At 31.9% G+C, this 14,530-nt stretch overlaps 1 protein-coding gene across 1 annotated transcript; it reads right to left on the bottom strand.

Annotated features, from left to right (window-relative positions):
- Positions 1-347: 347 nt before the first annotated feature.
- LOC139511891 (spermatogenesis-associated protein 22-like) lies at positions 348-12,957 on the bottom strand. The gene is made up of 9 exons (XM_071299035.1): positions 12,823-12,957; positions 7,981-8,089; positions 6,943-6,987; positions 5,660-6,383; positions 4,664-4,793; positions 3,929-4,058; positions 3,387-3,487; positions 2,825-2,865; positions 348-1,694 (listed from the first exon to the last, which is right to left on the bottom strand). The coding sequence occupies exons 1-9, from the start codon at positions 12,823-12,825 to the stop codon at positions 1,544-1,546; spliced, it is 1,434 nt and encodes a 477-aa protein (XP_071155136.1). The 5' UTR covers positions 12,826-12,957; the 3' UTR covers positions 348-1,543.
- Between the last annotated feature and the right edge of the window lie 1,573 nt (positions 12,958-14,530).

Below are 14,530 nucleotides of genomic sequence, written 5' to 3'. Positions count from 1 at the left end.
ATGCGTGAACAAAACAGACATAATAAATAAAATAGTCAAAATATGGGTACAGCAGTCATCACTGTGTTACAATCTAAAAACATACAATCATTTACAAAAAAAAAGCACAAAAGCATCTATCAAATTAAAAACACATTCATTGCTTTGTGTGTCTGATGTCACAAAAGGTAAACGTCACATAGGAAGAAATTTTGTCGTTCAATGTTGATGGAGCATATCTGAAGAGACTAAACTGTGAAAATGTGTATCAAGTGCAGTAAACTTTTACCATTTAATTGATTATGTATATACCACTTTTCAGATACCAGTTTACCTTTGTTATTGAAAAAAACAAAACAACAACTAACTATCAGTAATGTTTTAATTAATTATCAACAACAAAAAGTTTTAACATTATACAACAATTTTATCACATGAAACTTTGTTAATAACAATATAAAAGCACAATAGTAAAGATAAGTAAATATTTGGCACAACCAAACAGATGCTCTCTGAATTCCTTTGTAGTTCACATCATTGGAACATGTGTAAAATCTATATCAACATGTAGAAATTTAGAGGCATTATTAATAAAGGGGAATAACTCAAGTTTGTGATAAAAATACCCTAGATAAGAGGAGGCATTGATATTAGGTTTAACTATAACAAGTAAATGAGGACATCATATACAAATTTTAATCAAAGAAATCCTAGGGAATTCATAATACGAAGTTTATAAAGGCGTAATCCCTGTGCTATTTAATTTCTAAAACCCAAATTTAAATCCAATTATCAAACTACTAATAAATTTATCAAAGGATTGATATATTATTATTTGCTTTATGTCCAGTGGCACATATTTGGATAATGAAATACATACATTGAAAAGGAGAACCTATTCTGTATTGTTTATTTTTTTATAGTCGCTTCTGTCATAAGATTTTATTCAAAGCAAACTAAAGTTATCGACCATAAAAAAAAATGTGCGGTTTTCCTCATTTTCAGGTAACATAACGCAGGTGCATCTTTAAGGAGGAACATAAAGGTATAACACTAAACAAACAAAATGTCTACTAAATGGTCCCATACATTTTTTGTGATGAGCTAAATATGCTACAGCACTTAAAATTATTTTTTTTTTTATCAAAGTAAGATAAAGTTTTAAAAACCACTGAATAGAGCAGTACTTATATTCTGGGGTAAGCATACTAAATTTCTTGTATTCTTAAGATTAACGTTGTTCTTCATTATCCCATACATGTAAATAAACAGATGGTTTATTTTTTACCCCTCAATCATTTACTTGTACTGTTTAAACACATTTTATGATTGACACTTGTTGGACATCACATATTTGAATACATTAGAATCAAGCCACTTTTCCCTTATTTTATAGATTTATTAATCTTTAACATTCTGAAAGTATTCGTTTTATTGATTACAACTTTGAGATGTGAAAATAAAATATAAATCATTCACTTTTTCCCCTATAGATTATTACAAATACAATATATGCATTCATGGAATATTAATATCCATTTCTAGATTAAATTCAGTATCAGGATCATTGTTCTGGCAAATGCCTTGTCATCTGTTTTAACAATTCATTTGTAGATTTTGCCAGCTGTTGTCCATGATTTTTCTCCTCCATAGTAGCAGCTCTGATGGATACACACTTAAAACATCCATTTTTGATATCATATGTACCAACACATCTGTAAAATAATAAATACACATTAGAAACTTGACAAAGTTCCACTGCAACTACAGTAAACATTGTAATTCTATGCAAATTCACAGCCTGTTCCTTGCAGTAATGTACAATGTAAAATACACACTTTAAAGACTTACAGTATGGCAATGTAGTCCTGCTAATGCCTGTCAGATTTTGCTCTAAATGCTTTAGTTTCAGAGATATAAACCAAGCACAGCTTGTTACCCCTTTGTTCTATTTTTAGCCATGTTCATTCAGGCCCTGTTGGTTGGATGGCAGGTTCACCAGACACATTTTTTTAAACTAGATACCCTAGCTAATGATAATTACGGCCAAATTTGGTTAAATGGGTCTAAGTAGTTTCAGAGGAGAAGATTTTTGTAAAAGATTACAAAAACTTACAAAAAAATGTTAAAAATTACTATAAAGGGCAATAAATCCTTGGGTCAACTAAAAATTTCGGTCTCTTACTTTGCTGAACATTATTTACAGTGTTTACTTCTTTCTATAATAATATTCAAGATAACCAAAAACTGTAAAATTATTAATTCAGGGGCAGCAACCCAACAACATATTGTCTGATTCATCTGAAAATTTAAGGGCAGGTAGATCTTAACCTGATGAACAATTTACCATGTCAGATTTGCTCTAAATGCTTTTATAGTTTCAGAGAGATAAGCCAAAAACTGCATTTTACCCCATATGTTTTATTTTTAGCCATGTAGGTCATGTTGTTCTGCATGCGAGGTCATCAGACACATTTTTTTTAAAACTAGATACCCTAGTGATGATTGTGGCCAAGTTTGGTTTAATTTGGTCCTGTAGTTTCAGAGGAGAAGATTTTTGTAAAAGTTAACGGACGATGCCAGATAGCTGACAGATGACAGATAGCTGACAGACACCAGAATTAAGCCAAGTGATGAGAAAAGCTCACTTTGACCTTAAGGCAAGGTCAGGTAATAAGATAATTTTGGTTTAGGATTGGATCAGAACAATTTTTGAGACAAACTATTATTGGACATGTTGCACTTACACAGCAAATGATATGTCTTATCATCAACCTTAGGAAACACTTACAGCCTAATTTGAGGATTGACCTCATATGTTATACCACCTAAAGAGTATACATACCTATGCCAGTGTCCTCTTATTAACTTTTGTAATTCTCTATCCTGTAAATCATAAAGAAAACTTGTCTTAATACAATCCTATATTAAACATAATTTGTTACAAAACAAACTAATTCTTATATTATTTTTGATTTGCATATACATGTATGGACACATTCAACTCTACCATACTTTGTAATTTTTGCTGCCAGTTTCAAAAGTTAAAATTGGAAATAATTGTTATTACTCTCTATTAAAATTATATTTAGAAAAAAAACCATCATTCAATATAATTTTTAAAGAATAAAAAACAAATTTGTTCAGAAAAATAATCTGACAAGTAAATGTATGTACAAGTATCATCTTTCAGCAAACAATTACCGGTACGTACTTTGTTTTAAATTATTCAAATGTTTTATGATATATTTATTTAAATAAATTATTCTTGCAACTTAAGATAACCATTATTAAATACAATTTTTAAGCAGTGTTATTGGCACCTACATTTTGTTTTAATTGCAGAGTAAAGAGTACCTTTGCTGGGCATACCAACAGAAAAGTCTATTGAGCATAACAATACTTACAATCTCATAGAAGACACACTTTAAATGATGTTGCTCATCTCTCAGTATAAATTCTCTGTGGGTGCCTGTAGCATCTCTGATAACAGCTGAATCTATAATACCTAATGGAGGAAATAATATAATGATTAATATGTCTGAAATCTGTATGTACTTTAGCTAATATAACAAATTGGCTTTACACAAAGATTAAAGTCTTAATTATGGATGGTATTGTTTGCTACTCCGGTCTTTGATCTTTTTGTCAGATATTAGTTTAAACATATTTTACTTTTCAAAAATGACAAATTGGTTAGACACAATTAGTTAATTTTTCAACTTAGTAACGTCTTCTCCAAAATATATATTTGTCAGATATTGCAAATCCATAAAAAAATTTACTGGCTTAAACCCTGCTTTTCTTTTCATAATTTTATATCATATATTCTCATTACTGTAATAGGCTACCATCTACTTGCCCATATAAGCATATCAATTATGGACCTCATGGAGTCTTTGTGTGACCATATTGCCAATTCAGAACCTGTTATAACATTAATATTTACCAAATACTTCAAATATCATATTGATGTTATCTCTATACTTGGCCCAGTGAGGCACGCTCGAGAGATGAAGAGTCATCACATGTAAACTTGGGTCTATCTTCTTCTCGCTAGGCTTTTTGTTCTGCTGTTTCTGAAATAAAAATAAATATTTTTAGTTTTTAAAAAATATAGCCGTTTTTTCAACTCAGCAAAAATTTGATTAAGCAAAGTTGAATCTAAATGTGAATTTGGCTGTTTCTTTTAGATTCTTTTTAGTTTTAGCGTTACCAATGAAAGTTCATCAAGAAAATGAAGCGTTTTCAATCTGTCTGAAATTTTTTCAATAATCTTGAAAAACAGATCATGTCAAAGGCTCCTATAGCAAGGATCTGACTCTACATCATGTAGAGTAAAGAGTTTCTTTAATTGATGCGTTTCACTACAAGACTTTAAAAATTTTAAATTTGTATGTAAACTGGAGATATATGTACAACTCATATCTGGTTTCTATGAAGTTAAACTTACTTTAGTTTATTGTTTGGAAAGCTGTGAAAGTCCAAAAATTTGGTTAAATAGATAATGATTTTGAATTGGTGATCTGACACCAAAAAAAAAAAAAAAAAATTAAAACATTGAAATTCTATAAAATTGTACATTATCAATCATATTAGTGTTGAAGTATTATGACTTTCTTATCAAGCAAGAGCTATTTAATTTGGATATTTTTTAATATGGAATAAATTAATAATACTACACCTCTTTCTGAAAGCTATCTCTGGTTTGGGATCCATTACTAAAAACCTTTGACTCTCCCGGATAAACAACACCCCTAGCTGGACTCTTGTCAATAGGAATACCGCCAGTAAAAGGGCTACCCCTTGTACCACTTGAATAAAAAAAACAAAAAATAACAAATAAAAAACCCATCTATTTTTAATTTAATAATAAATCTGCGATAAAAAAGGGGTGGTTATAGTGCCAAATAAACCAAAAAAAATTCACATATTTTATGACCATTAATTCTCCAATTGAAAATGCTTAAGATAATGATTATGAATTTACTACAAGAACAAAATGAGTCTTTAATACGCTATGTGTTTTTCTATGTTGTGATGTTAAACTATTTTTCTGAAACAGGGAGAAGGTTCGGTACCATTAAAATGTTTAATCCCACTGCAAATGTTTGCACCTGTCCTAAGTCAGGAATCCGATGTACAGTAGTTGTCATTTGTTTATGTAATTTATACGTGTTTATCGTTTCTCGTTTTTTATATAGATTAGACTGTTGGTTTTCCCGTTTGAATGGTTTTAAACTAGTAATTTTGGGGCACTTTATAGCTTGTTGTTCGGTGTGAGCCAAGGCTCCATGTTGAAGGCCCTACATTGACCTATACCGAGTAATGGTTTACTTTTGTAAATAGACGTATTTACACTTGTATGCAAATTTGTCCGCCATTATGTAAAATCACACAAGTTCCCGTAAACTTTGACATCATAATTTAAATTATTTGACGTCACAATTTAAAAGTGATTGTTGCTTGACGTCAAAAGGCGATTCGGAGTATATCTAAGGTCATTCGGAGGCAAGATTCAGCTAAATACCAAAAGTGTAAATACGTTTATTGTAATTTGGATGGAGAGTTGTCTCATTGGCACTCACACCACATCTTCCTATATCTATGATAATTGAAGAAAGATAACTACAGGAAACAGAAGAAAGGTAAGTTAAACAACAAATATAGCGGTGCTTACCTTTCTTGTTGAAACATACATGGCATGGCAACTTTGTTGAAAGGTTTATTTTGTTGATTACTTTTAGAACTCTGTTGATAACCTTGTTGCTGGGCTGATCCATAGCTCTGCTGAGTGTTTTGGGCTGACCCATAGCTCTGCTGAGTGTTTTGGGCTGATCCATAGCTCTGATGAGTGTTTTGAGCTGATCCATAGCTCTGCTGAGTGTTTTGTTTATAATTTCTATAATTCTGTTGATTATTTTGAAGACCTTGATATGTTTTAACCATTGGAGTTTGTGTAGGTTGTTGCTGATTTCTTTTGTTTCCTTGTTCCTGACCATACTGGACTCCGGAATTAGTACTACAGACTCTTTGATTTGCAGATGTGATGGTAGCACTTGGAAATCTTCTTGGTTGGTTGACTTTACTCTGATCAACATAACTTGTCTTACTTTGACTTGCATATCCTCCTTTTAGGTAAGGAACACTCTGTTGCTGTGGCATGGAGTTATTTCCCTTAGTTTGCTGTTTCATTGGTCTGGAAGAATCTCCCATTTGATTTATATTAGAAAAAGAATTTCTATTTGTGGAGAATGATGCTCCAGTATTTGACTGAGTGATTGTCTTTTGACCATTTCCCTGCTGGTTACCATGGTTTCTTTGCTGGAAGGGATGTGTTGGTTGATCTCCCCTTTCACTGATTTGACCATTCTGTAAAGCTGAGTACCTCTGGAAACCTTGACCTGCAATAAATTCCAACATGGAAATCAAATAAAGTATAAACAAAAAATAATCAGTTGCAATATGATCTCATGATAAGCTTGCACTTCTTAATTTCGGATTTTTACAGTCCAATTACTCCAGAACACCGGCCTTCTATGGATTCATTATTATTTGTAGGATAAGTATTTATAGATGCCATGGGTACAAGTTAACCACATATTTAAATATTTAACAAATTACACACTTTCTAAAAGATTATTTGCAGAATTTGGCAAAACCATGACATTGAAAATAGATAACCAACTGCAGATACAATTTAAGAATTACACTTATGTTTTCTCTTTAAAAAAAGTATTTGACAATTCTTATAGTTGAGATTTCAAAGTGCCTTCCATGGATTCCAATTTGTATGTTTTATGGAGAGGTGAAACTAGTATTATTTTAATTTATTTTATCAATTGACATCTGTATTTGTATAACTTTTTCTTTCATGTGTCTGTGATGTAAGGTTCTTATATCAACATCTACCCCCTACACACACACGTATATATATAAGTAACATTAACATAAGGTACAAACTGTTATTTCTTGACTTGTTTTCAAATCCACCAACTGGCATCAAACCTACAAAAATATGGACAGATATAAAAATTTCTTCATTACACATTACCATCAATTTTATTACTATTTGTCTTGCTTGCAGTGTTGGAAACAATAAAATTGCTCAACATAATCACACTATTTCAGTGTTAATATGATGAAATATCGCAAAATTGTAAAATGATGAAATACATATATCTCAAAATTGCCTTAATTTAACAGTATACTGAACTATGTTCCTTTTTATGGTAAATTAAGCCTGACAAGACTGATAAATATTTATGATTGTCATACCCCAAGGACCCTACATCAGTTTGAGTAAGAGAGTAAAACATTTATTTAAGGTTAAATTTTTAAGCTAAAAATGTTCAACTAATTTTACTGTTTACAGATCTTGAATTTGTATTGAAAGATTTATGAATATATATAATCTTCAAACCTGTCATTTTTGCGCTATGACAAGGAACTTTAAAGATATTTTAAAAATAACCATAGAAAAAGTAGCATACCGATCAAAGGTCACCAGAATGTTGCTTTAGGCTTGTAGTACACCATGGGAGATAACTCAAACTATTTTTCATTTCATATTTGCCATAAACTCCTTACTTTATTAAAATGCATCTTTCAAAATCCTCAGTAACTTATTGCACTATGAATAATTTCTAAATATCTGATGGCTTTTGACCAGACTAGATGAGTTCTGACACCTATGAATATCAAATACAAAAAAAATAGCTATTTTAGTTATTATTATGCATTTTGCATTTTGTGCTATTTGTTTATTTTGTTACTGAGGGATTAAGTAATCTGAATTGAATGTGTACATGTAACATCTTATCTCAGTGGCCGATCCAGGGAGAGGGTTCTGTAGGTTGGACCCCCCCTTCTTTTTTTGGGGGATGATCCATGCATGTATATGAATTGGAACACATATTTAATTATGAACAATGCTTGGATAAGTGCTAAGAAAAATTAATATAAGGAAGTGACTATAAACCTATCTATAAATGACTGTACCTTGATATTTGTTTGAAATAGAATGTCCATCCTGAGGATCAGCAATAACTGCTTGCCTTGGTCTCTTTCTGTAGTTAAAAATTGGAACAGGTGTACTTTTCCCTCTATCCTGAAATAAAAAGAATAATAATGGTATGTATAATTTTTAGGCTCCTTATCTAATGTTTGATCTTGCAGTAATATGGAATATAGCTTGCAAGACTTGAAGAGATCTGAAAAGAGGCACATTGTCTAATAATTAAAAGTATATTGAGTGGATTTTGCAAACTTAAAACCACAGAATGACAATAATTTTAAAACATTTTTTTTGTCTTTGCAGCATAAAAATCAGCACATTGTATTAACAAACTTTAAAGAAACACAGACCAAACTAAAATTTCAGTCTGAATGAAGTTAAGGTTAGTGCAAAGAGAGAAACAATCATGTTTAACCCTGTGACTATCACATATTTATGAATAAAAACTGAGGTTGGTTATACACAAAACAGATCACAACCCAATTTCACAAATTATCAAAAGATACCTAGAGGTCTGTGTGTTATCTGTGAATTTTAAGACTTAAACTAGGATTTTGGTTATTTCCCTTTTAATACGAACGCAAAAGTTTTTTTGCAGTCATATTTTGGTATCATGTCGTCGTCTGCCTTTTCTGAAGACAGTTGGTTTCCGGACAATAACTCTAGTAAAAAATCTATGAAATTTTAACTCAAAGTTTATAACCTCAAAAAGGAAGGTCGGGATTGATTAAGGGGGTCATGGTCCAAATAGTTTAGGAATTAAGGGCAAAAAAAGGGGCCCAAATAAGCATTTTTGTAGTTTCCAGACAATAACCTGTGTTTAAAAAGTGTATGAGTTTCTCTGAAATATACCACAAGTTTCAATTCAACAAAGGGATGATTAAGATTGACTTTGTGGGGGGTGTTGTTATGGCTTATGGAATTATGGGCAAACAAGGGTTTCCTGGTTAATGGACAATTAAGACAATTTCAAAAATTTCAAATCAGTGTAAGGGAGGTAATCCAATCACATTTAAAGTCCAATGTTGTGTATATTTGGATTACCTCCCTTACACTGCTTGTAAATAACTATAAAGAAATGTTGTATTGTCTTGAGGTGAAAAGCTGTCAATTATTTTTAGAAGTTACAATTTGCAACAGCATAGTGGTATTGCACAAAAGCAAAAAAATTGAATACAGTTATCCTGTGTCAGAAACCTATTATGTTTGACACATTCCCCATTTCCATTCTCAATTTTATGTGTCGAATATTTAATTACAATCCAAATTCGGACCTGTATCAAGCACAAATATTGTGTCAAATTTTTGCACCAACTGTTCAGGGTTGGATCTCTGCGGTGGTATCCAGCTGGGCTCAGTGAAGCAATTTATTTGAAGGTTGTATTAAAAATTTAAGTATTACAAATAATGAATAATTTGAGTAAAGGCCATTTCCTAGATTACACTACATAGCATGTATTATAAGTAACATTTGTAGCATTTATGCATAAGAAGCACTGGCGGATCTAGTTCATAAGTGGGGGCCCACTGACTGCCTAAGGGGGGGGGGGGCTCCAGTCACGCTTCAGTGATTCCCTATATAAGCAACCCAATTTTTTCCCAAAAAATAGGAGCCTGGGCCCCCTGCACAAGGTTACATATCACAAAAGGAAGGCTGGGATTAAGTTTTGAGGGTAATTGTCCCAAAAGATAAGGAATTAAGGCCATAAAAGGGGTAAAAAAAGGGGCCAAAAACAAGCATTTTTTCTAGTTTCCAGACAATAACTTGTGTTTAAGAGTGAGGATCTCTCTATAACTGTACTTCAAGGTTCCATACAACAAAGGGAAGGCTAGGATTAAGTTTGGGGGAATAACTTCAAAAAGGGAAAAGGGGGAATTTTTTTCAATTTTTTTTACAGGGTTCATATTTTTTTATTTGTTTTTTTTAAAATTCAAATAATTGTACAGTATTGCACAATAGCATGAAATCTTCAATTGCACAGTATCGCACAATAACACAGTATTGGGGTCCTACTAAAAAGTGCCAGGGAGAAGAAAAAGCGCCCAGGGAAAAGAAAAAAAGCCCTGGCAAGAAAAAAAGCGCCTGGTAAAAAGAAAAGGTGCTGGGGGAAATATATAGAAATTGTATTGGCATGAGACAACTTTGTGTCAATGAAATAAGTTATGCACATTGATTTTTTTTTTAATTTTAGACATGTATTTTGTAAATTAAGATAATAGACATTTGTAATTTAAGCACAAATACAAGTATGAATGTTCCAATTCAAACAATAATATATCAATACTATTTCGAAATACAGATAATAATGGATCACAACTTGTTTTTCAAAAACGATATCAAAATTGAAAATGCTGAAATAACTTAAATTTCACAGATAAATATTAATCTTATAAAATTTAAAGAGTTACACATTATTGCACAGCATTTTGCATTTAAGCACAGTATTGTGCAATGGCAAGAAATCTTCAATTGCACAGTACTGCACAATTGCAAGACATCTTCAATTGCACAGTATTGCTCAAATGTCCCATTTCAAAATTTTAAGATCTATTTTGTGTCAGAATTCATTAATCCTATATTATGTCAAAATTTTTATCACAATCCAAATTCAGACAGAATTAAGCTTGAATATTGTGTCCAAACTAATTTACTTGCCCAAACTTTTCAGGGCCTCTGCAGTCATATCAGACTGAGCTCAGCGAAACATTTTATTATTTTCTGATGTTCAAAATTTTGGAATGAGATCACCTGGGATTATTTTATTTTTTCCCAGAAAGAGCAATCCTGCGAACTCTATGAAAAAGCACAATCATCATAAGATCTATATTTAAAAAAAAAATTCTATTTCTATATATATATCTTATTTGAATTAACTATATTTATAACTGGAAGCTAAATGTGTATAAATCTTGTTGCTTTATAAATCTTCTTGTCCCTAATTTAACATTACTCTACAAAGTGGTTACCGGTAAATAGATCTTGCAGACATTAACAGTAACCATGCAACACTTGTTTAACACCATGCATCAAGAACAAGATCATCACATACCAAGAAGTTCCTGCAACATTCAACTAAGACTAATGGCTACAAGCACAGTTTTTCCCCATTTATAAGCAACTGTTTGGAACTCTTTTACCAGCAACTATAAGCTGAGGCTCCTGCCTTGGTATTTTTCAATACTTTCTTTCTGGTCTGTGTCATTCAAGTCAAATGATGGACTGGAGCTGTGCCGGCGAGGATTATTTCCCTCATGCCGCCATGGAAGCCAGGTTGGTTCAGGCCAGATGAACGACAACAAATGGGTACCCCTCCCCCTTTATTAATTTTTATAATTTTTTTTTTTCTTTATTATACTTTATGGTTGCTTATATATTTTTGGTTTTATTAATGTATTTCTTGCACACTCTGGAAGAGTTAAGAATTGGTCAAGTTTGACAGTTCAAGTACAATGAATGTAGATCACTAGAGTAGATGTTAATATAGTCAGGGGCGTAGCTGCCGTTAGGCACTTTAGGCACGTGCCTACACATAATTTTTTCACAAATATTTTTTTTTATTAAAAAAAATAATAAACAACGTTATATGTAGATGAAAGCCATTGAAGTTGTCAAAACTCTTTAATTATCGAATGTCATGTACACTAGTCTCATGTCCTTCCTTAGTGAATGAAATATTGGTTAGAATTGAATGTTTTTACCTTATATAGAAACTATAAACTAGAACTTTGGTCCAGATCATATTTCACTTTTATCAACAAAAACTTGAATGAACCTCAACTTAGACACATGAGTTTTTTAATAAGGTGTTGTAAGTTTTCAACTAGCTTTCCACTTTGTCTTCACCCAACTTGCCAATGTTGGTCTTCCGTTTGGCTGTGCAGGATGTATAAATACGCAGTCATGTCTGGTCAGAATGGGGACATTAAATCCGATGCCTATTTGTAGAGAGAATGCAAATTTTTGATGAGTTCGTAGTTGGTCTACTGAAAGGCTAAATTTCTGCTCCTATCCAATAATCCCTCATTTCCCAATGCATGGCATTTTTAAATTTCCAGACCTTGGTCCTGGATGACACCTATCACAGGACCTAGCTCCAAGTTGTATTTATTGTAAATTTTTTTCAACGGTCATGAACTTGCATAATATTTGACACTGGATGTAAAAAAATCAATCAACCAACTGGCTTCCAGTAATTTTTCTGCGTGTAATGACCACAATAATTCAAAATTCCTAAGCAGGTAGGGATTTTACAGTAGAGGATTTAAAGAAATACGAATTTCTTGAATTTTGTTAGATATCGACTATGTCTGTATGTGTGGCTAGGGTGAAGGTTTAAGATTCAAAAGATTGATGGTTGATGTCTAGACATTTTCTGTCTGGGAGGGGGGGGGGCTTTGCCCCCCTCCCCTGAACCCCCTACCAGGGCTCTGCCCCAGACCCCCTGCCGATTGGTGCCTACAGTTGAATGAATACCTAGCTACGCCCCTGATAGCGAGACCTATAAAAAAAAATTATGACGTCTTGCAAGGCTTGAAGTGGACAATTAAACAATGTATAACATGTAGATGCATTTATTACCTAAATATCAAGAGGCAAAGAATAGCTATGTAGAATATGCAATATTTATGGTGTTTTCGTAGTAAAAACAGTAAAGTTTGATTTGCAGACGACAAATGGTCAGGACTCAGTGGATAAAGCCAGGTCGGAGTCACTCAGTCAGCATAATTTCTTTCTTAAACACATGAATACTAGCTGCGGAATAAGCTTTAATTCTTCATAAAATGTACTTTAACTGAGACATTTGTAATTTTATATGAATATGTACCATCAAAAATATTGTAAATTCGAGTTGAAATTCCCTCTGCTTCACTACACACAATTTATCTTTTCATAAAAGAGTATTTCAACACAACAATTTCTATCGACAGTTTGTTTCTTTTAAGAACCATGTAAAATACAACTAAAACCATTTATGATATTTTAGAAATAACGCACCACAACGACCATTTTTATCGACAAAACTTTCGCCAGATTGTTTTTTTTAAGAACCATTAAAAATCCACCTAAAACATTTTATAATGTTTCAGAAATAACGCACTACAACGACCATTTTTATCGACAAAACTTTCGCCAGATTGTTTCTTATAGAAACCATTAAAAATCCACCCAAACCATTTATAATGTTTTAGAAATAACGCACCACAACGACCATTTTATTGACAAAACTTTCGCCAGATTGTTTCTTTTAGGAACCATTTAAAAGTCCACCTAAAACCATTTATAATGTTTTAGAAATAACGCACCACAACGACCATTTTAGCCGACAAAACTTTCGCCAGATTGTTATTTTTAAGAACCATTTAAAAATTCAACTAAAACCATTTGTTTTAAAAAAATCACACAAACCACAACGATCTTTTTTTTTAAGTCAAAACATCGCCAGATTGTTTCTTTTAAGAATCATAAAAATCCAACTAAAACCTTTTATAATTTTTTAGAAAAAAAAACCGCACAACAACGACCTTTTAAAATCGACAAAAACTATCGCCAGATCAATTCTTTTTTTAACACCAAGTCTAAAATAAAACCATGCAAATGGACCACAAATGATCAGATTTGATTGAAATCTTGTTAAGTGTGCCAACAACATTACCAAAGAAGTTCAGAAACAATATTTCATCTGGTTCCAGCTATGAGATGCTATAATGACAGGTAACCAGATTTTCCATTTTTCTATGAAAATAACCAATTTCAACACCTTGAAACTTATAAAATGCGGAAAATTAAGATTTATTGAATAATCAAGTGTTAAAGCTTGAGAAACTCATCAAGACATACATTTTTCAATAAAAAAAATATTTTCAAAAAAACATTAATCATTAATCATCAAGAACAAGACCATACTGACAAGATCAGTCAGGAACCTAGGCTATCCATTCTGAAATTGAGTTAATTTCACGGAAAAAATAATTTGGCGGCAATTTGGAAAAGGAGTAGGTCCGGTAAGGACCGATTTTGGCCTCAAATTTCAAGTTCATCTGACGAAAGATTTTGACCACTTTTTAAACACTTAAGTGTCTATTTCATTTGAATCAATAAGTTTTTGTGAAAGATTTTAACTGATTAAGTCATTAAAAACGATCCGATTCAAGCTCAAATATGAAAAATCTACCAAATATGCCGAAAAATGTCACTTTTCAGATGGTTTTTGTCAAAAATGAAAGTGGCCGCATCCGTGTTCATCCTAAACCTTTATATATGTTATGTATTATCATAAAATACAACTTACATTTCAATATTAAGGATGAACACGAATGCGGCCACTTTTGTTTTACACGAAAACCGTCTAAAATTTAACAAAAATAATAGAATTGTGAAGATTTCAGTAATTAAGCATGACTTAATGGTGATAGTACCCTATATATGTGCATTGTATTGTCAAAAACAGCCTATATTTATATAGCAGGACCATTTTACTGTCCAATAAATAACTAAAAGTTTACATTTTAATAATTTTGTAAAACTGCTATATT

This window comes from Mytilus edulis, chromosome 2 (genome assembly GCF_963676685.1).
Source record: "Mytilus edulis chromosome 2, xbMytEdul2.2, whole genome shotgun sequence".
Lineage (NCBI taxonomy): Eukaryota > Metazoa > Mollusca > Bivalvia > Mytilida > Mytilidae > Mytilus > Mytilus edulis.
This window is presented reverse-complemented; position numbering and strand designations above follow the sequence as displayed.

What these genes read in the sequence shown, in the direction of transcription:
- LOC139511891 (XM_071299035.1), bottom strand. An exon ending in GAGATAGCTTTCAGAAAGAG is followed by an intron (nt 4,059 to 4,663) that starts GTGTAGTATTAT and finishes TTTTTATTTCAG; the next exon opens with AAACAGCAGAACAAAAAGCC. An exon ending in ATAAGAGGACACTGGCATAG is followed by an intron (nt 1,695 to 2,824) that starts GTATGTATACTC and finishes ATTATTTTACAG; the next exon opens with ATGTGTTGGTACATATGATA.